At 42.2% G+C, this 27,439-nt stretch overlaps 1 protein-coding gene across 6 annotated transcripts in view; it reads right to left on the bottom strand.

Annotated features, from left to right (window-relative positions):
- EVA1A (eva-1 homolog A, regulator of programmed cell death) overlaps positions 1 to 27,439 on the bottom strand; it is a 110,549-nt gene that overhangs the window by 16,601 nt on the left and 66,509 nt on the right. For 5 of the 6 annotated variants that reach the window (XM_072951571.1, XM_072951569.1, XM_072951570.1 and 2 more), the window contains 2 exons: positions 27,184 to 27,355; positions 11,076 to 14,869 (listed from right to left, as the gene is read on the bottom strand). In XM_072951571.1, coding sequence (XP_072807672.1) covers positions 14,499 to 14,869; positions 27,184 to 27,229 — 417 coding nt within the window. In that variant the 5' untranslated portion in view covers positions 27,230 to 27,355 and the 3' untranslated portion in view covers positions 11,076 to 14,498. The remainder of the gene's footprint in view (positions 1 to 11,075; positions 14,870 to 27,183; positions 27,356 to 27,439) is intronic. The other variant, XM_072951573.1, reaches the window with a different exon arrangement.

Here is a 27,439-nt window from a genome sequence, read left to right as displayed (position 1 = left end):
GTCAGGGGAGCCCTCAGGGTGGATGCATGTGGACCCACCATCTGCATCCCAGGTCCCATCTGCATAACCACATATGTGTGAAATCAGCATAAATGTAAATGAATCTGATTTGAGTGTGTGAGAGAGACAGAGATAGAAATAGACAGAATGAGAGAGACAGAGACTGAGAGCTGTGCACCAAACCATTCATGATGGTCACCTCTGTGGGTGGGATTTGGAGATCTCTTCTACTTTAGGTGATATTTCAATTTTTTATAATGTATCTGTATTACTCTATTCATTCTAAAAGGATTAAAATCCTATGTTAATGTGACCCATTCATTACTCATCTATGGAATAATTAAAGTGTATTATTTCTATTTTTAAAAATTTTATTACAAGGACAATAAGCATTTATGAGAGTAAAAGAATGAATTCTAAATGAGTTAAGAATTAATAAAGAACAAAACCTTCTCAAGACTCAGTTCCAAGTCAGCTCCATGGCAGTAGAGTTTCTACAATGTCTGCGTCCTGAATCAGTATCCAGCAGAGGTGAAGAAGTACCAGACTTGGACACTGAACACTACAATAGATGAGAGATTTTGTTGAGAGAAATTAAGACCTACATTCACAGAAAATAACCCCATATTCATGGAGCTGAAGGCTGAAGGCTTAAGATGGCAACAGGCCACAAATAGATCTAAGGAGTCAAAGAATCCCTACCCAAACCCCAGGTGGTGTTTTGCAGAAATTGACAACCAATCTAAAATTCACGTGGAAAATGCAAGGGACTCAGAACATATCAGAGAATCTTGAAAAAGAAGAACAAAGTTTGAGGAATGGGAAGCCAGGTAGAACCCCATGATTGGTATAAAGACACTTTCAGCTGAAGATACCTGAGAGCCAACAGATGCAGAAGAAAAGCCTTTTTAGAGTTTCCCTTATCTGAATAAAAGCAGAAAGTCCTGAGAAATGACCAGAGCTATCAATTCCCTCATCAGGATGGCTTCTATTTCCAGGAGCAAGACCAAGAGTGAACCTACCATAAATCCTTTCTGTGGGGTGTTTTAGAACCCTGAAGAGATGCAAAAATCACCCATCTGTGTACTGATGAACATTATCACAAACTTTCTTATATCCCATTGTTTTCCAAAGAACCCATTTATCTTTCTGGAAGAAACCTGTCATAGAAGCCAATTCTCTCCTCTCCCTTTGCCCTATTAAGTTAGGTTGATAAAAAGCCTTTACCTTTCACCATTTAACATGGTATTTGTTTTTCTGGTTGGCTCTTGTGTGCTTAGAAATAAACCTTTTCTCCTGTTCATCTCCTCTTTACTTCTGTGGGCTCTTTGAGAGGGGCTCTTTGAGAGGGACCCTGGATGATAGGCCTGCTCTTTTCTCACCTTCCTTAGTGACATATTTTTGTCTATAGTTAAGCTATAAAAACAGACTTACTGGTTTTGAGTCACAACCAATAGCTATAACTTTGGAGATCCCCTAGGAGGAAAAAGGACTTCAACACTGCTGGGAGAATTTACTGGTTGTCCTGGCCAAATACCTGATAAGAAAATATTTGCAACAATTTTTTTACAGGTTCACACTAAAACAAATATCCTGTTAAAACCTCTTGAATGATCAAATTGAAAGAAAGGCAAAAGAATATCATGGCTAGACTAAGAATAGTTCCTTAACAAAACAAGGACAGAAATCAGGTTTAGAGCAAAAATTAAAATCCATTTACACCATCAACCTTCCCACGCATACGTATACTGTCCCCATGCAATCTTCCAGACAACCCCCCTGGAGAAAATCCTCACCAAATCCAACTGGCCAGATCCTTTGCCAGGATCTTATGTTTCAGAACTTGTCCCATTTGGGGGCTGCTATCCCAGGCCTGAGAGGAGCTATTTGTGAGGCCTTTCTTTGCTAAGACCAACTGGGTTGAAAGGGAACTATGCACTCTGAGGGAGAGAGAGAGCACGCTGAACCTCTGTGGAAGGAACTATGAGAACATCCCAAAGGCACACAGCTCTAAATCTAGACACGGGAATCTTCTGATTCGTACCTTAGTTGGAAGTCTCTTCCTTGACAGAAAGAAGCAATACAAGATAATGAAGTTGGATGGAGGCATCTGCCCCTTGATGTTATCACTGAGTAGGATATGCAATTCTTTGAAGAACTGAAAACAACCAACCTTGTTTTACTAATCTGGTCTGTATAAAAACAGAAATGTGGCCCCAAGAGTAATTCAAAGCCCACCTATCTTTCAGCAAAACCTCCACTGATGTCTAAACCTCCACTTTTCCTATCAGGGCAATGGAGGAATAAATGTCCTACACTTAAGAAAGAATAAAAACTTAAATAGTAACTACCTACACCTCTGACAAAAGGAAATGAGCCCCAGATTTCCTTCTTTAAAATGCTTACCTCCTTCCTCAGGTCCTCTGACAGCAAGAGGTGTGTTCTCTTGGTCCTGAGAACCAAGCCTTTAAATGCAAACATCCAAGGAAATAACTCTAACTTGAGGATGTCTTGCTTTTAATTGTGCTTCTCCCCTCCTGTTATAAAATATGAGAACTTCTTCACCTGATAAGTGCAATTAACACACCCCCCAGGAGAAAATCACACTGCTTTCTTCCTTAGCACACCCAGCCATTAAAGAGTAATTTAGTCCACTAAAATCACTACCTGTGTTTGGAAAGGAAAAAGCTAATGGTAGAAAAACTGGACATTTTATCCACTCAGATTGGCTTTAAAAAACATCAAGACAACCAAAAGTTTCTTTCAAAACTTCCTTTGTCCAGAATTTAGTCCACAGCCTCCATAAGATTACATACTGGTGTTGCACTGTTCCCCCACTTCTCTTCATTTGGCATGCAGACATTTGTGACTGTGACAATTTCCTTTACCTTTTTAAAAAATCTACCAAATACCAAAATTTCACCTCACCATACAAAATATAGATCTTAATCCTGTTCAGTTCTCATTCAGTAAAGGTAAGCTTAAAATTTCTTTTGGCTCTCTATAAAATGCTATCTATTCCTTCATCAAAACCATGGGCAGATTCAAATGCATTGAATTTTTATTATCCACTCTATATAGGTCCATCCACTCAGAAAACAGCTTTCAGTATTTTAACATCAATATCCATAAGGGATATTTTCTTTATCTTTTTCTTTTCTTTCTTTCTTTCTATTTTTTTTTGTACTGTCTTTGTCTGGTGTTGGTAGGAAATTTATTCTGGTCTCATAGAATGAATTAAGCAGTGGTCTCCCCTCTTCAATTTTTGGGAAAAGCTGGACAAGAAGTGGTATTATTTTTTCTTTGAGTGTTTGGCAGAACTCACCGATGAGGCCACAGCTTTTCTCTGTAGGTTTCTTACAAGTTCAACCCCCTTACTAGTTACAGGTCTATTCAGATTTTCTCTTTCTTTGTAATTCAGTCTTGGCAGGTTCTGCTTTCTAGAAATCTGTCCATTTCTTTTGGGTTATCCGATTTACCTGTGTGCAATTGTTCATACTGTCTTCTTCTAATCTGTGCTTCTGTAGAACCAGTAGTACTGTCTCCACTTTCACTTCTCATTTCAGTAATTTGGGTCTTCTCTTTTTTCCTTAATCCTATCCAGCTAAAGTTTCATCAACTTTGTTGATCTTTTTGAAAAACCAACTTTTGGTTTCATTGATTTTTTCCTATTGTTTTTCTGTTCTCTGTTTTACTAATCTATGCTTGAATCTATATTATTTCCTTTCTTCTGCTGGCTCTGTGCTTAGCTTATTTTTCTTTTTATAGTTCCTTAAATTGTAAAGTTACGTTGTTAATTTGAGATCTTGTTCTTTTAATGCAAACATCTATAGCTATAAACTTCATCCTTCTGTGGTCACAGAAGATAGTCTTTAAGCCTATTGAAACTTCATTTGTGGTCTAACATATGTTTGTCCTGGAAAAGGTTACACGCACTTGAGAAGAGTGTGTGTGCTGTTGTTCTGGGTGGAGTGTCCTGTGTGTGTCTGTTGGAGATAGATGTTTATTGTGTTAAGTCCCCTGTTTTCTCTTTTATCCTCCATCTGGTTGTTCTCCCTGTCATTGTGACTGGGGGATTAAAATTTCCAACTATTATTGTAGAATGATTTCTCCCCTCATTCCAACAGCTTTTGCTTCATATGTTTTGGTGATCTGTCACTAGGGACATACATGTTTCAAATTGTATCTCCTTTCTGTATCAAAGCTTGTATTACATAAGTACTTGAACTTTTATTCACATATACTGTGCCAGACTAAATCTCCCCCAGACTGAACCCAGAAGGGCTGAATCCTGCTCTTTACCTTAAATGAAGTCTGAGTCCTACCTTGACGGCATTGATCCCTCCTGAAGGAACCCCCCCACCGTTGCCAGAATTCACATCCTGTCCCTCAGCATCAGTCCCTGGTGGCCCAAATGTTCTCAGACCAGACTCAGTCAGATCGGCCTAGGTGGGGCACCTCAGCACTTGCCACCACCTTGGGGTGAAGGGCAATTCTTTCCATTTGCCTGGAGCCATGGCTCCTTCCTCCTGCAGCATCAGCCACACAGGTTCTGGACTTGCAAGGCCAAGCTTATGCACACAGGCAGTGACCTCCGGGTTCCAGGTGACCTCCATCAGCCAAGAGCACATCAGTAGATGGTCCATTTTTGCATATAAGTGGGCTTTCCCCATTTTGTTTGCTGAGTCTAGGAAAGAGATAACTAGGCCAGAGGTGACTCCTTTGTCCTCAAAACTAATTTGGAGGACATTAATCAGATTCTGTCATGTTAGGTTTCTAATAGGAGCAGATAAATAACAACACTGCAGGGGGGAGCATATAAATTTCAGCTCTGAATTCTTACATGAGTAGGGGTCAGTAAGTGGAAATAGGAAACAAAGATCTTGTGTTCTGCTCATAATTCTGTACTAAGTATTTGTGTAGCCTTGGACAAGTTTTCTCACCTTCAATCCTCAGATAATACCTCAGGGTTATTTTTGTGATGAGGATTAATAGCTCTGGCTAAAGCCATGTTACAAGCCTGGAGTTTTCAGAGGGCACACAGGGCACCTGAAAGCCTTCCAGAGACACAGGCATTGTATATCATCCTAACTTCTATGCATTTTATTGGGAAAAGCCAGCTAACCATATCAAAAATATGAATGCACTTGATTCTCATGTTTATCCTTGATTCTTATTTAATCAGTCCTATTTTAAAAATTGCTCAAAACTTGGAAATAAGGCAAGAGTGTTCACTTGGCTTGCTATGTCATGTCTGCCAGGGTACAGATTACTGAGCATTTGACATATTATCTCTTACTGACTTGGGTCCACACACATGAAGTTATATGTTAACATGTATACTTTTGTACAGTAGAGAAGTGAATGATTCCTGTCCAACAGAAAATACAAATTCAAAGGTTACAGGCTTATTGCCCTGTGGGACACTAACCACTTTTGCATCTAACTAGCATTATTTCTTCTATGACTATATTCTGTGTCTTATAAAGTCTCTTTGAACTAGCTTTTTTCTCCTCTTAGTCCCTAGTTAATGAGTTCATAAATCTCTGATATGTGTTCATTTTATATTTGTGTGAGAGTCATGCTTTTAACCTTTGAAAAGTACACTGACATTCTCCAAAGTTGCACTCCTCATGATATAAACATCATTTTCCTTAACATTATTTTGCATTATTAAAAATTAGAGCTATCTGTCTTGTTTTTATTAAAGTGGATAAGTTAATTATATTAGGTCTATATTATAATCTGGACTGCTTTTATTATATCTCTAACAAGAAACTGTCCTTAATTTATGTCTCAGTCATTTTTCTATTTCTTGAGATGCATATTAATGCACTAGGTTGAATTGAAAAATTGTCTCTTTTTTCTGACAGAAATTAAGTCTGATTTTGACCCCTCCATTTAACAATTGCACTGGGTTTGCAATCGTGATTCTGTGTAGGTTTGGAGTATGTGCAGAGGCTCAATGCTGTGACCATTTACACACATATGACAAATGACAAAGCCCAGTGCCACTTCAGTGGTGTTCAGGATCCTCCTCCCCAAAGGCTGTTCAGACTGTCACTTCCTGCCACATTCCTGCCTCCTCCCATTCACTCCCTTCTTCAGGTTTGGCACCTGGAATCCAGTGTAAGTTGAGAAAACACCCAAATTAATTTTTAAGAAATATCTGTTAAACAAGAATCTTAAATTAGACTTTGTTTGAAAGCCTGTAAATCCTCATTTTACCGGGTTTTGTGAGAGTTATTTCTGGTTTCTTTGGTTACTTTCAAGTTTAGGGTACTATACTGAGATGCTTTAAAAGACAAAGATTTCAATAATTGAGAGTTTGTTTGCACTATTCACAGTGAAGTATTTACATATTCTATCACTACAATAGCTTTGCTTATGTAATTTCATTTCAAAATAATGGCAGAAGGTCCTTTGGTGTTTTGTTATTTTGTTGTTGTCTACTTATAAAGAAAACATCCATGAAGAAGACCCAGAATTACTGCCCCAGAACAATCTAGATTGCTTGAAAAAGTTGCCCTGTGCTAGAGGTTTGTTCAGAATTCAGGAGGGATAATCAACTCATTCAAACACTTGAGAGAAAAGCAAAGTAAAGTACCCATTCAAATTACAGTCTGTGTCCACAGTGAGCCTTGAATTTCACAACAGAAGGTAAAAAGGCCCCAGATGCTTCAGAAAGAATAGGAACTCAAAGGTGTCCACACACTCCACAACCACGTCTAGACTGAAGGGTCCCCCTTCTGCAAATAAAGCAAAGGAACAAGTACACCTCTGTACACTCACATTTCACTGACAGGTCCCTCCAAGACAGCTGGTCTTCACCAAATACAGAAATAAAAGCCCGTATCTTGCTACCAGTCTTGGGCTCTAACCAGGTCTTTAATTGGAAATTGTGTGACATTAATGACAAATTAAACTGCCTTCCAGGAGGTGGCCTCACAAACAACACCAGTTAAGGGCTGCAGTCATTTTGGTGATGCTGATGCCACAGGCAGCACTTTCAATAAAATCATTACAAGGCATTAAAAATACACACTGCAGCATTCCATACATGCCCAAACTAAATTTCACAATATAACTTCATATCAAATTTAACAATCTTAAAAATTCCTTCAAGAAAAGAAAAACTTGATGTTCAAAGAAAAGATCTCAAATATTTGCCAATGATGCAACTGACAGGGCTTAATTTCCAGAATATACAAACACCTCAAATAACTCAACAACAACAACAAGAACAAAAATCCCAATGAAACAATGGGCACAAACCTAAACAGACATTTCTCCAGAGCAGACATACAGATGGCTAACAGGCACATGAAAAGTTGCTCAATATAACTAATTATCAGGAAAATGCAAATCAAAACTACAATGAGGTGTCACTTCACACTGGTCAGAATGCACAAGGTGAACCTCTTTCACCTTGAAACCAGCTCTAGGAAACATGCTTTGAAACGGTGGTAATCGTGTGTAGAGATTGCCCTCCACTTTAGCCTGGCTGAATGACCACTTCTACACATGTTCTATTTTGGGATCCGAATGTGTGTGGAAGCTGTCCTTCACTTCCCTTGTCGGGAACACAGAGATTTTGTGTTTGGGAGACCAGACTACCTATAGATAACGGGAGGCCTTTGCCCAAACTCGATTTTACAAGGCAAACTGCCTTTACCTTGAAACTGGCTCTAGGAAACATGCTGAGAAATGGGGTTAAGTGTTTCTAGAGATTCCCTTCAACATGAGCCTCAACCCATGGTCCCTGGAAATGCTCTGGATTTCCATGCACCAATGTAATTTTGGCTCCTGTATCTACTAGTGCCAGTATTCACTGTTTATTTGTGGGGAACCAGTGGGTAGTCAGTTCAATATGTGGCCTTTGGTTGTTGGGGTGCCCCATGTCTCAAATGTCTTGGTTTTCCTCCTAGTCTGGGAAGAAATCAGCAAAGGCCACCTCTTGGGCCTGATGGGAGGTTGGCAATGGAGTATATTGTTGCTCAGGCCTTAATTTCTTCCATAAGGCTATCAGAACCTCCAATGGCTGGCCATCTAATTTTATACGGACAAGCCAGCTGCCAGTAAATCATATCATATCTGCTGGCGATCTAGTTTTTGGGCCCTCCCAAAATTGAAACATTCCCCTTTTTCTTCCTCCGTGTGAATTTCTCCTTCTGAGCCATTGCATGGGAGGAGGTCTTGGATTCACCTTGAGTCTTGGCAGTATGCACCCCTTTTTGGTGCACCTTTGTGTCCCCTAGATGAGCCAGAGCCTCAGTTACCTCATGTATGGGACGATCTACATGTGGTGCTAGTAGTGTCACCATAGTCCCAAATGTTCCTGTTGGGCCATTAGCCAAAATCAAATCCTTCATCTGAGCTGTAAGGAGCTTATCACCTGGACTACAGAAATGCAAAGCAAACATCATCTAGTGCATGCCCATTTCTTGGATAATTTGCGCTAAGTCCAAATATGTGGTCCATTTACTCACACGTTCAGGCAAATCCCTGCATTATCCCATACAGTGCATACAACAGCCATCAACCAGCTCATCAATGTATGGTTGCCAGTATAATCATTAGGCTGGGGAATAGTTTGCAGCTGTTGCTACAACGAGGGGACGGTTGTTATGCCAGCTGCTGGCTCACCTTCTTCGGAGATAGCTCAGCCTGGTCAGCTTCATCATCCCAAAGGCATAATAGCCACACAGGGACTGATTCACCCATATGTTGCTTGAATTGCTTTGTTAGGTTTCGCAATTCCATTGATGTTTAAGGCGCATAGGTGGTTTGTCGCGTCGCCTGCCGTGGCCCTGTAGGAGTTCCCCCAAGCCAGTTTCACCCATTGCCTCACCACGGGCAGTAGATGCAGTAGAATGGGGGTTTTACTGCTTTTGGAGATGGTGGGACTGGAATTGTGCAGATCTAATTGCTCTGAGGCGGTGGAGCTAGGACCATGTGGGTACCTTTTTGCTGTGCTGAGTTTCTGCTTGAGTTCCTCTTCTTTGTGCTATAACTGCTCCATTTTTGTCTGCAATTCTCTCATGTTTTGGCTAGCATGCTGCAAAACCGGTAAGAACATTTAGGCCACCCTTTTGGTTGCCTCTTGGTGGGCTAATGGGACATTATTTTCTAACAATTCTAGTGTCCTCTGGACGTCATCTGGCTGGGGTGCCATTGTGTCCCAATCCTTAGGTTGAGCCCATGCCAGCAAATAGGTTGGCACCAGGTACCATATGGAGGTAGGGGGCCATATAGTTTCCATCTGAGTATCCCCGTCAGGGGTAGGGGGGCTCAGAGGGGGCACTCAACTCATCCTGCTCACAGTACCAAGTGTCAGCCGAGGAAGGCTGAAGTGGAATTTGAGGTGAGCGGCCCAACCGGAAAAATGCATGAGAAGCCGCCATACCGCGAAACAGATTGCACCAGGAGCTGACATGGAGCGAAACTGCACTTCATTCTCTTGCCACAAGGTGGTGCGCAAGCTCCTTGGCGCACTTGTCCTGCTTTTACACGTTTTGCCTGCACATGCGCAGTGTCTTTTTTTATTCATGAGGCTTACAGAACACTACTAGCGCATGCGTACTTCTACTTTCTTTGTTCAACAACTTATATAACCAGTACCTGTGTACAATCATTATTTACTACATACTGCAAGCACGTTGTTGTAACCTTGACCCTGGGCCCCACAGCCTTACTCATTCAAGGACATCAAAAAGGACTCTGACGTACTCTTCAGACAGAGACTCACCTTCATGCAGCAAACGTGGGGGGTGTGACTCTAAGCCTGTCTCTAAAGCTTCCAGGAGTCCTTGACCCACGTGTTCTCCTGGCCGTTTGATGTACTTGTTCTGGGTCACGTTTTCTGTTAAACCACATCATTTTCACTTGGGCTAAGAAGCCACGCTTCCTCAAAGTCTGTGGCATGAGCGCATTTCAAACAGTGGCCCAGAACTTTCTGTCCCATAAAACTACAGTCACGTTGGCTTAAAGTCACATTCTGCACAGTGAAAAATGTCACTTTTATTCCACTTCCATCCCACGTGGGAACATACCTCTCTCCTCCCTGGTCCCACACGCGCGCACACACGCACGCGCGCACGCGCGAGTTAGATGCACGCTTGTCCCTGAGTCACTTTTGCCAAGGAAAGCAAGCCCACCTGTTCTGAGGTTGTTTGAAGAAGAGTAAAGGCCCAAGATGCAGATGGTCTGCACCCAGGTCTGAGTCTGCTTAGAAACTGTGACACTTTAGAAAAGACCACTTTCTGAGCTTCCTTCTGAGAGCCAAATATCAAGGACTTCAGCCCAGACTGAGAAAGATGTGCAGCCAACTTTCTGAAGCCCTCCCACCTGGCCGGCCCAGAAGCATGGTCCTTGTGGAACTCACTGCCTCCCCTAACCCCAGCCTCCACACCCTCCAAGCTGAGCCCCTTCCCAGAGAAGGTCCCTGTGTGTGGCCACAGCCAGGAGTGCCCGGGGGCTGGAGGCTCATTTGGGCTCCGGTGGCATCCTCATTGCAGCACGTGGAACACACTGAGACCTCTGAAGCACTAGACAGCCCCCAGAGCTCACAAGCCCTGTGGTCAGCTCTGCACTGGGGTGAGCCCTGGTACTCTGTAAGCCTCAGGGGACAAAGCCAGCATCCCCTCCCCCATGCAGGCTGACACCAGGATCCAATGAGACAGAGCAGAAGGGCACCTGGGCACCTGCCCATTTCTCAGGAGGGCTCCAGGGGCCATGCCAAATCCTTGCAAGTCGGGGATCCAGACTCAGTTATCTGACTCCAAACCCACATTCCACAGTGTTCCCAAAACAACTCATAAGCAGCAAGGCCTGAGGGGCTTGTTGATTCTTAATCAGGCAGAAGGTTAATATTTTCCCCCACAAACTTGCTGGGTGCCCTGAGCCCCGATGCCCACTCTGTGCAGCTGGGAGTGTAATACAGGAGAGTCAAGCAGTTTTGCGCTTCAAAGTTCTGAAAGTTCTTTCAAGGTTCTAAAACTTCCACCCTGGGAATTACATTTATGACAAATTTCTTTAAGAAGTGGAAAGGCAGTGCAGAGAGTGAGCATACTTACTGGAAAAGCTCCAGGAATGCCCACGGCTCTTATACCGGCCAAGATCACACCCAAGTGTCAATAGAGGAATCTCACGTGGTTCCTTCCCTTGAAAAGAAAAACAAAAGTAAAATAATAACACGCCCTCCCCCTCAACCCACCAAACTCCTTCTAGCTCCTGCTCTTTGCTTGTTTGCGTCTTTGAATGGACTCCGCGGCCCACCTGGCCCAGGCGATGGTGGGGGCTGCTCCTGCTCCTCGCGCCTGCTGCACGTCAGTCCCGCCTACAACACTGCCCTCCCAGAGGGGCCCCGACCCCTCACCACACAGTCCTCAGCCCGGGGCAGGCCGACCTCCTGACGTGGCTCCCACAGGCTGAAATAGTAGCCGGCCGGGCCGTGCTTGTTTTTCGGTGTCAGGCTCTAAAAAGACTGACAAAGAAGGAAAGAAAGAGAGACGAGGGGTGGGGAGAGCGTAGCCCCATCTCCCTAACTCCCCACCAACACCCCAGAGGCCGCAGCTCTTTCTTCACTGGTAAATATCTGGCCTGCTCAAGTTTTGATTTGGGGTTGTTGCTGAGTCCAAACTCATTCTGCTCACCGCACGACAGGCCAGTAAATGGGGAGACAAGGTGCTGGGGCAAGGAATAGTGACTTTATTTGGAAAGCCAGCAGACAGAGAGGACTAATTTTGGAGAACCATCCTGGTCCAGTCAGAATACAGGCTCCTTTTATACAAAAAAAAACAGGGGAGCGGGTGTGGTAGGTCGTTGCAAACTTCTTGCTGCAGGAATTCTTTGTTCCTGCAGCTGTCCGCATGAGCCAGCTCATGGTGCTCCTGTAAAATCTCCAACAAAACAAATGTTATTCTCTATTCTGCAACTTTGTTCTCTTCACGTGAGTGCAGAGCTAGTGAGACTAAGCCTAGGAAACAGGGCACAGCAGTTAAAGCTAAAGGAACAGATTTAATACAATCAGTTTTGTTCTTTACTATTACAGGGTGACTAAGATAAATGCAGCCGTCTGCCGTTCTTTTAAAGATCACACAAGAGTTTCAGGTTTGGGCACTAAGTTTGTGGTGATCTCTCACGAGGTGATGGAAGGTGCTTGAGGAAGTCGGTCCCTGCAGAGGCCCCATCCCAGGGTCTTGGCCGGCTCAGAGCCTCCCTTATTTCTGCCACAGATGTTCAAGCCGAGCGCTGAGCTCTGGGATGCTGACCCCTCCCTTCTTCCCAAAGAAATCCTGCCTGTTCTTTAAGGATTAGATCATGTGTTCTCTGCTGCTTTAAACTCTTTGCAGCTTCAAACCAGAAAAACAATCCTTGCTTCCTTGGGACAGAGGCTCTGATTTCCTCCACCAACCAGAGGTGCCCTGTAGGGCAGAGATGCTAACTTAAATCTTTGTGCACAAGCAGAGCACATTTGCTGAAAAAAATGCACCTGGCTACAACTATTTTTTTTTTACGAGGTATTAAATTCTGACATTATAGTTACTGGTACCAGTTTACCAGTGTCTTATTTTTCCAGCTAATCATAAACTGCTCCAGGAGAGATTGTTTTGTTCAACGTTATAATATCTACCTCATCCTCCATCAACCTTTGTTGAAAGGAATAAAATAGATAAGCAAGAAGGATATATTATATAGTACAGGGAATTACAGCCATTATCTCGTAATAACTTTCAATGGAGTATGATCAGCAAAAATACTGAATCACTATGCTGTATACCTAAAACTAATACAATGATAAAAAATCAACTATATTTCAATTTAAAAATAGAGGCCGAGACGAAGATGGATGATGTTAAGATAAAGCCTAGGGGAGTGGGATGATTCCCGCACTTGTTGCCAACGGACTGAAACTACAAGGATGGGAATCCAGATTCAGAAACACTGATTTAACAAGATTTGGGAAAGAGGTATTTGTGACCGTTCAATCTTAAGACAGCCTCCAAACCCTTATTGCTAAGAGTGGGCTGCTAAAATAATAGAACTCCAGCAGAGAAACTCTCCCAGCCATCCTCTCAGGTATGATGACAAAGTCAATGAACAGAGGAAATTCAACAGGAAGGCTTTGGAGCATCCAGAGAGGCAGACAAAGGAGCCCACTGCGCCGCAAGAGCAGGGTGCCAACAGACGGACAGAATTCATTACTCCTGCCTGTCAGGCTGGAGGATGCTCCTTCCTCCTCTGCAACTCATTTCCAAACGCGGTTCAGCCTTGCCTCTCTTCCTTCCTTACCAACGTCCCCTCTCCGTATGAGGCCATCATATTATGTCTGCCCTCGGGTAATCATCTATTCCTCTATCTGCTTAACAATCACTCAAATACACTGTAGCCATAACATATGCACACAGAAAGTGAAACATTACGTAGAGGTCTGATCACATCTCATCACGTAGGGGCCATTTCTCCATTCTCCAGTTTCTCCATTGCTCACAGTTCTCCAGTTACTTGAAGGGCCTGGCAAAAAACAAAAAACAAACAAACAAAACCATACCCATCTATATAAAAGGGCTGCTGTTTAAGGTAAGTGTAACAGCAGAGATGAACATGAAACAAAAAAGATTTTATGTAACATTTATTTTTCACCCCAACCTAATTTGGCTTTATTCCTTACCTCCCATTCCCATTCTTCTCTTAAAAATCCAAAAATATTTTTTAACAAAATGTTTAAAATCATAATTATCTAGAGTCATCACAAAATTTTTTTCTCTCCAAAAGGGGGAAAAACACAGCTTTTATTCTTGTGCAGCATTTTCAAGTATGTATCTTAATATATTCTTTATAAGCTATTTAACATAAAACCCTTCATCTTTTGAGGTTATTTACACTTTTCTATTTCACTGACACATCTCTAATACATTATTAATTTTCATGAGAAGTGGGAACTGTAATTAAAAATATAGGATTTTAATCCCTGAGGTGCCAGTTAAAATGGACGAGGTTGTCACTGCAACACGAGATTTAAAGAATCAGACTTAAATAATATGCATGGATCATGCTGTGTGGATCAAAATCATCTCCATAGCATGGAGTCATTAAGAAAATTGCATTCACTGGGTTAAGTCAACCCTGCTCTTCCTCGCACTCATGTTATATTTCCTTTTGTAAAGAAATAACATATAACAGTGAAGTCTGCAGAAGCTTCTGAGATCCTCAGAATTCAAAGAGAACCACAGTTGTTTTTCTGATCTCCATGCACATTGTTGGTGAGGGTTTTCAGCACCATTACAAGACCTGGAGAGATGAACCACCTCCGCTTTTCTACTTCTCCCTTAAGTTTAGTCAGAAGAGAGAAGCCAGTCCTCCTGGCTGGAAAATGGGAGTGTCCTGCTTGCCTCTGGCCAGAGTAGCAGAACTGCGCGCAGCCCTTTGCGCTCACCGCCCCTGTGGACCCTTCTCTTCCAGGAGGCTTCCAGGGCGGTGCGGGCCCCTGTCTGCTCCTAGTAGTAGCGGTTCAGGCTCCTGGTGCCGGGGACCTCAGGCTGGCCATTCATCCAGATCTCCCTGATGATGCGTTCCCGCTCCTCTAGCCGCTGGGCGCGCTCCAGCTCCTCTGCCGAGGTGAAGACGTTCTTGTTCAAAGTCCTCTCGAAGCGGCGGTGTCTCCTGACCGAGGCATCGGATGCCGCGTCTGAGCTGCCGTCCTCGCTGTCGCTGCAGTCGCTGCTTTCTCCGTCCTGCACGAACTTCTTCTGGGGATGCTGCCGGCAGTCTGTGTGGCAAGAGATCCTGATCACCAAGGCAGCCAGAGTGAGGACCAGCCCAATGCACACGCCAGAGACAAAGTACAGAGCTGCCCGCTCAGGATTCTCTGGAGGAAGAGGAGGAGACAGAAGGGAACATCCGAGAGATGAGAACTACATATGCAGAGAGCAAATATGATTCCAGAACAGGGCGCACGCCTCTCACCAGACCCCAAAGCTTTTGTGGTTACAAATATTGCCTTCCCTTGTGACAAATTACATAATGTATTCAAAATGTAATTTTCAACAAATGGCAAATGTGGGTAAAGAGTGTATGGAATTCTTTTACTATTAAAAAAAGAAAAAAATATTATTTAGTATCTATGAGAAGTAACTGTGTGTAGATGCCAATTGCTTATACCAGAAAAATCGTTGCCTCTGAATTTGCTCCTGCAACCCCTTGAATTACCTTTTAGTCATAAATTGTAGGCAACTTCTAAGATGATTCTCACCTCTTGGTATTCATACTCTCGTGCAAGCCCTTCCTTTCCAGGGCTGGACCTAGTGACTTATTTCCAACAAAAATGATAGATGACCTGAAGCTTAGGTAACCTAAGCCTGACTTCCAACTTACTCATGAGCTCTCTAACTTTTCTCACTTGCTTGCTCTGATTCAGTCAGTTCCCATGCTATGAGCTGGGCTACAGAGAGACCCACAAAGTGAGGAATTAAGAGTGGCCTCTTATTAATAGTCTTCAAAGAACTGGATTGTACCAACAGCCATGTAAGTGAGCTTGGAAGTGCATGAATATGTGTCTGTGTATTTGCAATTTTATTTTGCCTAGCTAGATTTTAAGTATCCTATACCTCATTGAGATTACTTTTGCAATAAGTAATGGTACTTTACTGGAATTTAACATTTTGAAGCAAGTCGTTCCCTGTTGGAGCCTTGAGGTGTCCAGAACCTTGGCTTTGCAGCAACCTTGTGGGACACCTTGAACCAGAGAACCCAGCTATGCCAAGTACAGACTCCTAACCTCCAGAAACTGGGCGATAATTAATATGTGTTTTTGTTTTGGGGGTAGAGATGGTCCCCAACTTATAAGGGCTAGATTTAACAATTTTTCAACTTTACAATGGAGTCAAAGCAATATGCATCCAAGCAGAAACCATGCTTCTAATTCTGAATTTTGACCTTTCCCTGTGCTAACAACATGCAACACAATCCTCTCTCCTGATGCTGGGCAGAGGCAGTGATTTGTACCCCCAGTCTGCCACACGATCAACCAACACACTTAGAACCATTCTGAGCCTAGGCAGCCATTCTGTTTTTCACTTCCAGTACAGCCGTCAATAAATTCCATGAAACGGTAAACATTTTATTATAAAATAGGCTTTGCGTTAGGTGGTTTTGCCCAACTGCAAACTAATTTAAGTGTTGTGAACACATTTAAGGTAGACTAGGCTAAGCCACTATGTTCCACAGGTTAGGGGTATTAAATGCATTTTTGACTAAGGATGTATTTAGCTTACAATGGGTTTATTGGGACCTAGTCCCATTGTAAATTGAGGAAGATCTGCAGTTTGTTATGCAGCAATAGCTAACATACAGTCACAGATTGAAAGCTAGGGTAGGCATTTTTGAATCACCTCATGAGGTTAATTGATAGGGGAGTTATTTAAGCCCTGCCTTGGTGAGAGAAGAAAATAACCTTTCTGTTGATGATCACTGGGCGTAGCGGGTCCAGTGGTGATCGTTGTATGATGTGCTCAATAGAATGAGAGCCTCTGAGGGAACAGATCCCCCTTTCTAGTTATGCTGAGTACGCTGAAATATGCCTGGCCTTGGGTCAGAGGGCATGGTCAATCCAACAGGACTCAAGACTGACATCAGCAAATCCGTCCATAATCTATATTCACTTGTAAGTATGAATCAAAATATATAGTTTTGTGGGGTTTTCAGGAATATAAGTGGGATCATATATGACTCATATTTGCTTTTTAAATTTAAAAATATGTCTTAGAGAGATTTCAGGATTTGTCAACAGCATTCTTTTTGACTGCTGGGTATTATTCTGCAATACAGACATCAAAGTATATATAACCTTTTCCTTGTTGATGGCATATAAATTGTTTCCAATTTTTTACTATTATGATCAGTGCTAGAGTCAATATCATTATGTCCTTGTATACATCTCTTTATGCGGATGCAGAATTAATTATGCAGTTTATTTATTTAAAAATAGAACAGCTGCGTCAAAGGGCACAGGAATTTTGAAGTTTTATACATTCCAAATTGTACCCAAAAAGGTTCTGTCAATCTGAACACAGCATGTTGAACGTGTGTGTTTATGATCCCCCTTTCTCTCTGAAACCCCCACTGAAATGACAGTGATGTGAATAAAATAGATATAAATTATAGGTACAAAGAAAAGACTAGAGAAGGAAATAGAAAACACAAATAGTCAAAATAAGAGTAGTCAAAAATAGAAACACAGTGACAGGGGAGTGGTGTCAACATCATGGGGGTGTAAGACATCCTTACTGTTTGTCTTCCCTTTTAAAAAGATTAATTAGGGCTATATGCACAAACAAGAGTGCCCCTGTGGGAGTGTGTGATCTAATAACATACATCAAGGAACTGGGGAGGAGTCTCGCCTACCTGTTCCTCTAGTAATAGACAGACCTTGGTTTGGGCTGCAGAATCAACAGAGCCAGCAAACCTGCCCCAACACCTCCCAGTCATGACTGGGGAAAAGCCGGATAGTGCTGATTTGGGCAAATACCCACTGATGAGAGAGAACCTGTAACAGCACAGCCCCCTAGGGGTGACTAGAGCACCACTGGAGGGAAACACACACACACACGAGTCTGGATGCAGCAGAGAGGGTGAGGGAGTTTTCCAGTTCTTCCCCTTCCCACAAATTGACACAGTAAGAGACCGAACTCTCCCGTGGTGACCTCTCCACAGGCAAAAAGGAGAGTAGTGTGTGAGTGCCCAGCTACCCTAGCAGTGCTGGATGCTAAAAGAGAAACTGACTTCTCTCCAGCAATACTCAGAGTACTTGAAGGAGAGCCTCCATGATTAGGGGCAAGGAGGTGATCAGGAAAGGCTGATAAGAATATCAGAAGGCATTAAAGGGACATGATTCCTGCTGTCTGTGCTCAGGGCTTCAACAGGAAATCCACTTAAGAGCTTCTGGGAGGATCTCAGCCCAGGGTCTCCCCACCAGCTGGTGGGGACCCCTAATGCCCCAAGTGCTAAACCCACACCTCCCCTCCCTCTGCAGTGCCACCTTGAGCACACTCAGAGACTGGCAGCAAGAGTTAGTAGGGGAAACGGAGTGTTATCAGAAAAACAGACCAGATCTGTGGGCAAGACAGAAAATACAGATGAGCTATAGCACTACCTTCTGGAAAACGAGAGAGGTTTCCAGCAGCCAGTCAGGTGAGTTATAACCAGGGAAGACATAAAAGCTTAAGAATTCTGCTACAAGAGGGAGCAAGGAAGGTGGAGTGTATACACACAGGGTCAGAGAGAACTCCAGACAAAAGAGGACCAGCAAACAACATACCCTCTCTGAAGGCAATTAGTAAAGACTTGAGGAGGTGGATGCTGCTCAAAGGCAAAGCCAGCAATGCAGAACTACAAGAAGGAGGAAAAATCAAGAAAACATGACATGACAAAAAGATAAAACTCCTGGAATAACTGAGCTCGAAAGCATAAAATCGTATAGTCCAGTGGATAAAGAATTCGAAATAGCTGTTTTCAGAAAACAATGAGCTACAAGAAACACAGAAGACAGTTCAATGAAATCAGGGGGAACAATACATGTACAAAATGAGAAAAAATTTAGTGAAAAGTTAGAAGCCAGAAAAAAGAATCAAATTCTGGAACTGAAGAATTCCATGAGTGAAATGAAAAATGCAACAGGAGAATCTGCTGCAGGGTAGATCAGGACATAATAAGCAACCAGGAAGCTAGCAAAAAAAATTTTTTTTCTGCAGGACAAACCAGATATTTTTATTCTCATTTTTCCTTAAAATAAATATACAGTAGAATTTTTACAATTCAGTATGATTAGACATGATTTATAATTTTAACTTTAAAAAAAAAAACAAATGACAACAGAAACAAAGAACTAGTACAAATTATAAAACTACTAGAATAAAGAGAAACTACATTTCTGATCAAAACATGTGCCACAGCTAAACTCAGGGAGACAGTAATTTTGAAATAACCCAATCAAAGGTGAACAGAGAAAAAAGAATTAAAAAAAAAAGTGAAGAAAGTACATGACCTAAAGGAGTCAATCAAATATACACAGTACAAATTTAGCTGGAGTCCAGGAGAAGAGAGGGGCAGGAGTTTCTTTAAAGAAATAATAGCTGAGAACTTCACAAATCTGGGAAAGACTTAGAAACCCAAGCTCACGAAGCTAATAGATCACCCTACTATCTCAATGCAAAAGACTCCCAAGAACATTATAATGAAATTGTTAAAAAATCAAAGAAAAAGAGAGAATAAAAAAAAAGCCAGAGGAAAAAAGACAGTAACTTACGAAGGAAACCCCATTAGGCTACGTGAAGATTTTTCAGTAGTCACTCTACAGGCCAGGAGATAGCAGAATGACAACTCAAAGTGTTGAAAGCAAAAAAAAATTGCCAACCCAGAATACTCTATCTGGAAAAGTTATCCTTCAGATATGAAGGAGAAATAAAGACTTCATCCGAGAAACAGAAGCTGAGGGGGTTCTTCACCACTAGAGCTGCCTTGCAAGAAATGCTGAAAGGATTTCTTCCAGCTGAAATGAAAAGATGCTAGATAGTGACATAGAAACATGTTGAAATATACAACATGCTGGTAAAGGCAAATGATTTAGAAAACTCTAATTCTGTAACAGGATGGTGTGTTAACCACTTACCTGAAGTATAAAGACGAAAGGAATGAGTATTAGACATAACTGTAACTACTGTAATCCGTTAAAGAAAACACAGTATAAAAAGAAGTGAACTGTGACATCAGAAATGTAAAGGGGGGAATGGAAGGGTGGAGCCTTTGTATGTGATCAAAAGCTTTCAATCTTTTACCAATGAGTATGGTATTAGCTTCAGGCTTGTCCTATATTGCCTTTATTATATTGAGTTATGTCCCTTTTATGCCCAATTTGTTGAGGGTTTATCATGAAAGAAAGTTGCATTTTGTCAAATGCTTTTTTTGCATACACTGAGATGATCAAGAAAACAGAAGGAGATGCAGTCACTACCTTGAAGACATGTTCGTGGCAGCATTATTCGTGATAACCAAGATATGAGAACAACTTAAGTGTCCATCAACAGATGAATGGATAAAGAAGATGTGATATATATATTGCAATCTTATTCAGCCACTGGAAAGGAGATCCTGCCATTTACAACACGGATGGATCCTGCCATTTACAACACGGATGGACATTAAATGAAATGTCAGACAGAGAAAGACAAACACCGTATGATGTCAGTAACATGGGATCTAAAAACGTTTACTTTTTTTTTAAATTGAGGTATAGTCAGTTTACAATGCTGTCTCAATTTCTGGCGCACAGCACAACTCTTCTGTCATACATGAGCATATATATATATTCATTTTCTTATTCTTAAAAAAGTTTACTTATAAACAGAGTAGAATGCTGACTACCAGGGGCTCGGGGGTGGGGGATATGCTGTTGAAAGGTACATGTTAGCAACTGGTAGATAAATACGTCCTGGGGACCTAATGCCCAGCAGAGCCAATAGACACTAGCATTGTATTACAGACTTCAAAGTTGCTGAGAGACTAGATCGTGACTGTTCTCATCACACACACAAAAAGGAGACAATAATTACGTGATGTGAGAGCGGTGTTAACTAATGTGTGATGGTGATCATACTGTTTTACAGAAACGTATCAAATCAACATGTTGTCACCTTAAATCTATATGATGTTCTATGTCTATTATATCTGGAAGGAGGGAAGGGAGGGAGGAAGGGAGGAAGGAAGGAAGGGAGGAAGGAAGGAAGGAAGGAAGGAAGGAAGGAAGGAAGGAAGGAGGCAGTGAAGGAGCCTGAAACTGGACTCTGTCTAGCTGATACTCAGCAAACACTGAGAATATTGAGGGAGCTTTTGCTTTGAGGAGCGTAACTGACAGGCCAGCCCGGCAGGGAGGCTGGCCCATCAGTCGCAGTAGCAAAGGGAAGTGCAATTAGAGAAGCAGGAAGAGGGAGGGTCCCTGGAAATACAAAAGTGAGTCGAAAAGCTAAGCTCAGATACAGGAATCTGAGACGGTTTTTCTAGAAAAGGTGCACAAATCCATGCTTTTACCAGGGTGAAAAACTATCAAGCAGACCTGTATCTGAAGCCTCATCTCAGACTCACCTTCTCAACAACAGTAACACTATCTACTCTGCTGAGTTGTGCTAAAGGTGTGACAGGTGGCACGCGTAAAGGGGACTCTCCCAGATCCTGGCAAAGAGAGGCATTCAACAAACAATAGCTCGCTCTCATTTTCCTCTCGTCTTCCCCTCTTTCCTCCCTCCTTCCTTCTTCCTTTCCTTCCCTCTCTCCTTCCTCTCTTTCTTCCCCCTCCTCCCTCTCTCTCATTCCTCCATCCACCTGTTTCCCTGCCTCTCGCCCTCTTTCCTTCCTTTCTTTTCTCATCCCACTCTCCCTTCCCTGTGAGTGTGTGTCTGTCTTTCACACCCTACCCTCACCCCACCTACTACACAGGTTAACTTTGAAGGTGGTTACTGAACTGAATCTTGGAAACCACTTCTCTCCCTTTAGTGTAACTAGTCCACCTGCCCTGTATTACTACACAGATCAGAAAACATTTCTTTGCCTGCAGTAGTCTCAGACATGGATTCCCAGAGAAGCCCAGTAAAAGCAAACAGAGAAAGCGAGGGTTTACTGGGTCTCACTGGATGCTGAGCGGGTGACGCAGGACTGATTTTCACAGCTGATATGATTTGTGTTGTTTCTCTGCCTTATTCTTTTACAAAAAGTCAAAACTGTAGCTCTGTTGTGGTTGCTTTTTCTCTTCTCTGCTCCAGGTCACTTCCTCGTAGCCAATGAACCACCCCTGTCTTGAGGAGATCCAGCCAGCTGTTAACTGCCTAAGCAGCAGAGTAGGGAGGGCTACTGTTGGTTGCTCTCCCTCAATAAATAAAAGCAAATGTATTGCTATATCTTGCTTCCTGCAGGGTCATTGTTTTCACAGGCAGGAAGAGGCACTATGTGGAGGTCCTGGGGCTAATTTCATTTGCACCCTTGGAAGTCAGATCATGTCCAACAGACTCTGTAGGAGAGGAAGTAACACTAGCCCAGGCCAGGTCAGCTGGCGTCCATGCAAGTGTGATCTTTTCCTGCCTGGACTTTCTTGTTGGCCCCAAAGCTTTCAATCCCTTAAGTGGAAAGAAAAACATAAAAAAGATAATAAAAAAGCTTTAAACAAAACAATGGGGCTTGTGTAGTATCAGAGAATATTCAGCACAATCTCTTCTCTGAACCCTTAAGGCATTGCAAGGATGTCCCTTCGTGGGATTCTGCCCCTCCCCAGAGAAAACCAAAGGCTCCCATTAATGCTGCTGCCCTCTGAAGTGCTGAAGAAAGCTTCCTTTCCCTTTCAGCCTGACTTTTCCATCCCCAGGAAGGAGTGCTGGAGAACCACTGTGCCCGCTCGCCTGGCTCTGGCGCATACTCCTTTGCTTGTATCTCTTTCAGCTTCCCTCCCCCTGGGCCCCGGCAGCAAGCACCCCGGAAGCGGCCTTTCATCACTCGGCCTCATTCCCCTCTGCGCACGTTTCTGCGCCTGCAGTGGGAAAGACCCGCGGTCCTATGGCTTCGGCTTCAAGGACAGCTGGGTAGAAGGCCTGACACACTCTCTAATCTGGCTTTATTCCTGCTTAAGTCGATACTGTATTATGATGATTTTCTGGCTCCTTGAATCCGGAAGGGACGATGAGCACAACCAGCCTCTCCAAACTACACAGCACTTTGTGTAGCTGTATTATAATTAGTTGCATAACCATATCTTCCCCACAACAGTGAGAAATTTGAGGAGCAAATCCACACGACTTGAGGCTTCCAGTTACCTAGCACAGTGCTTTGCTCATGGTGCCTATTTTTCAAATGTTTATTGTAAATCTTGACTCAAACAGCAGGAGCAACAGCAGTCATTTTGCAGCCATGAGATGACAAGCATAAAAGAAAGGCCATGAGAATCAGAGAGAAGCTGGCTCCTACATTTCTGAGTCAATGGACCAATGCTAGCAACCACCCACCTCCAGACTTCTTGTTATGTGGGTAAGATAACTTCTGTGTGTTTAGGCCACCAAGCTGAAGTTTTCTATGATTTGCAGCCAAAACAATTCTAACTGTTAAACCATACAAAAGTGTTTGGATTTTATCCTAGATATAATGAGGATCTACTAACAGATTCTAAGAAGTAAAAAGAATTGCATCATCACACCTACATTTTAGAAAGACCGTTTCTCTATAAGACACAGATTGGAGGTTGGTAGACCATGGAAAATGCCATTATGGCAAGGCAGACAAAACCATGAATGAGCTTGAACCAACTCAATGATAGTGGGAGTGAAGTGGAAGGGATGCATTTCAGGGACACTGAAAGGAGAAATGGACCAACCCTAAGCAATTGGATCTGAGCAGTGAAGAAGATAGATCAAAGGCCAAAAATCATATTTCTAGTGTGGGTAATGCTCTAGGTGGTACACAAAAGAAGGAGCATATTTAAACAGAAGGACAATTCCAGGCAAGGCTGAATTTGAAATACATATGGCACAGCTAAGTGGTAATGTTCAGGGCATTTAGATACTCAGCTAGGAAGGTCAGAAAAGAGTAGGGCGATGTTAATTTTATATATATATATATATATATATATATATATATATATATAATTTTAATTTCAATAAAATAGCATTACGTATTACAAAAGTAGTATCAATGAAGTATAAAATACTTAAAAATACTTAAAAATATAGCTAAGCAAAAGAGAATTAAAAATTCACAGACACATATTCATACATATCTCAGCATCCAGATATAGTTTGGAGTAAAATGTGGTTACATATACATATGAATACATACACATAAATGGGATTATACTGCATATACTGTGTGGCAACAGGGTTTGTTTACTTAACAACACATCATAAACATTTTTGTACTTCAATTAATATTCACATATTTATATATATATTTTTTTACTATTATAAACAGTTCTGAAATAAATTATCTTCATAGTAAAATTTTGGCCCATTTTCCTAATATGGAGCTGGGGAATCATGCTCCCTGACTTCAGACCGTACTACAGAGCTACAGTAATCAAAGCAGTGTGGTACTGACAAAAAACAGACACATAGATCAATGGAACAGGATAGAAAGTCCAGAAGGAAACCCATGCACTTATGGTCAATTAATTTATGACAAAGGAGGCAAGAATATACAATGGGGAAAACACATTCTCTTCAATAAGTGGTGCTTGGAAAACTGGACAGCTACCCGTAGAAGACTGCAATTAGAACATTCTCTAACAACATATACAAAAATAAACTCAAAATGGATTAAAGACCTAAATGTAAGACCAGATACTATAAAACTCCTAGAGGAAAACATAGGCAGAACACTTGTGGACATAAATCACAGCAATATATGTTTTGAACCAGCTCTGGGAGCAATGGAAATAAAAGCAAAAATAAACAAATGGGATCTAATTAGACTTAAAAGCTTTTGCGCAGCTAAGAACACCATCAACAAAACAAAAAGACAACCTACAGAATGGGAGAAAATATTTGCAAATGATGCGACCAACAAGGGACTAATTTCCAAAATATACAAACAACTTATACACCTTAATATCAAAGAAATAGGCAATCCAATCAAAAAATGGGCTGAAGACCGAAACAAACATTTCTCCAATGAAGACATACAAATGGCCAATGGCACATGAAAAAACACTCAGCATTGCTAACTGTCAGAGAAATATAGATCAAAACTACCATGAGATGTCACCTCACAGCAGCCAGAATGGCCATCATTAAAAAGTCTGCAAATGATAGATGCTGTAGAGGGTGTGGAGAAAAGAGAACCCTCCTACACTGCTGGCAAGAATGCAGTTTGGTGCAGCCACTGTGGAAAACAGCATGGCGATTCTTCAAAAGACTAGGAACAGACTTACCATATGATCCAGTAATCCCACTCCTGGGCATATATCCAGAAGGAACCCTACTTCAAAAAGACACCTTCACCCCAGTGTTCATAGCAGCACTATTTACAATAGTCAAGACATGGAAACAACCCAAATGTCCATCAACAGATGACTGGATAAAGATGTGGTACATATATACAATGGAACACTACTCAGTCATAAAAAAGATTAAAATAATGCCACTTGCAGCAACTTGGATGGACCACAAGATCATCACTCTAAGTGAAGTGGGCTAGAAAGAGAAAGAAAAATGCCATGTGATATCACTTATATGTGGAATCTAAAAAAATAAAAAAATTAGGACACAAATGAACTACTTATTATTTATAACTTAGATGATTGATTTCTTGAATATGTATAATCACATTTGACTGTCCTTTATGATTGGATCACCACATTCTGTGGATTCTTATTTTGTGATTGGCTTTATTCCTTTGATAACTATGTAAGTTTAAAAAGCTAAAGCTCTAATCTGTTCTTAGAAACAATGGTCAACACATATATGTAAACTAAAAAAAATGCAGTGTATTATATATGTGTATTTACATGTAATATAATGTGTATGTGCAGTCAAACTGCAATAATCCTACCTAATACACCTGAAAAAGGGAAAAAAAAAGATCATAAAACAAATGATAAACACCAGGACACTCAGTTAGTTCATTCAGTGACCACAACTGAGGCTCATGCTGGCCAAAATGGAAAGCCACCAGGTACTTCCTGTGCCAAGTCAAGCTCCAAAGCCCACTAGCCTGTTTGCTCTTACCCGAGATATTTCCCTTCAACAGCTTATTTGCAACTTTCATGTGAAGCCTTGGAAACTCCAGACCCTCCCTGCCACATCTCACTTCATTTTGGGGGTGTCTTCACTATAGAGTTGAGGGATCAGCATGTGAAAACATGATACCAGAGTTTCAAACATCTCTTTTCCAGACCCAGTGTCCTTTCTCCCCGGAATAGTCACTATTCTGCTTGAACGAGCAGAACGGAGACTCCTCTGGTGTGTGGGTGCACAGGTAAGAAGGCCCCAGGCACTGAACTTCCCTGGGGAAGTAGGGAGTTGACTGATGACTTGAGCCTTTGCTGATCTGAGAAGGAAGAACCCTGGACTCGAGGCATGTGAAGACGACATGCTGCATCTTGTCAACCACAGAGGAGCCAGCCAAACTCTTAAGAAGTCTTCCTTCCTAAAATCAGGTTGCATGTCATGCAAGATGCTTTCTCAGCAAGAAGCTATGAGCTTCCTTTATCCTCAATCCTCGCTCAGATTTGCCATTTTAAGTAGAAATAACAAATTTTGCATCTGCACTCTGAAGTCACCACATCCTGACTAGAGAACTAGAAAGTAAAATCAGTCCCAGGGGAAATCTAATCAGAACCTCAGTCTCTTCCGTTTTATAACCAGAAACATCAGGCAAAGTGAAACAAAGCAAAAGCAAACTACCAAAAACTGTAAACTCACTCAAGCAGCAGAAAATTAGTTTAGTCATTCAAACCACTGAGCATTTTCATGTTTTTTATTAATTTCGGTTTTATTGAGGTATATTTTCATGCATTTTTAAATTACTCCGTTTATATGTACAGTACTTGTTCTCAGGAAACGATGTTGAGGATAAAGTCAGCCATCATCCTAAAAGAATACAAGTTTGAACCAAGGGAGGGGCAGCTATCACATTCTCCCAAACTCAGATACTTTCTGTCTCCATGTCTCCCAGAAAGTTATCAGACACCTCACACAGCCCCCTAGGCACAGACTAAACACACACACACACACACACACACACACACACACACACACACACACACACACACACACGCCCTGGGTGGGGCTGAGAACCACAGCACAGAAATAATCAGGCTAAGGACCCTCCATTGTGGCTTTTCATATCACAGTTAAACGCTTAATGACAGAGCCAACAGCAGCCCCAGGCTACTTCACTCACTCACTTAAGCCCAAAAGAAAACCAAACATTTTCAGCAAGACAAAGCATTAGAACCCCGCACTTGCCAAATTAGAGAATGCCAAGCTTAACTTTCAAACCACAGACTTTTCATCTCAAAACTCAGTAACACGGAGCCCCTCCACTATGACTGCACAGCACTTCTCTCCTGGGTATGAGGCCAGGGATGGCCACCCAGGAGATGGCTCTGCCCAGCCCCAGGCTTCAGCCCTGGCCCAGCCGAGACTGGACAGCTACCTGAGACAACGGAATAGGCTGCTAGGATGCTGCTGAGCAAAGCCATGTCCACGTGCTCCGGGATCACCAGCTCCGTGCTGTGGCAGATGGGCAGCCTTGATGCGGCATCCGGAGAAGGCCTCCTGGAGATGCTTCGGCTGGATCAAGGTGGCCACCCTCCCTCTCTTCTCCTCTGTTCGGGAACACAAAGTGAGTGATGAGAACATGTCCTGATTTCCTGAGGCTGTGTTCCAGTAGCCTGGGCTCAAGAACAAAA

The sequence above is a fragment of the Vicugna pacos genome, chromosome 28, assembly GCF_048564905.1.
Source record: "Vicugna pacos chromosome 28, VicPac4, whole genome shotgun sequence".
Lineage (NCBI taxonomy): Eukaryota > Metazoa > Chordata > Mammalia > Artiodactyla > Camelidae > Vicugna > Vicugna pacos.
This window is presented reverse-complemented; position numbering and strand designations above follow the sequence as displayed.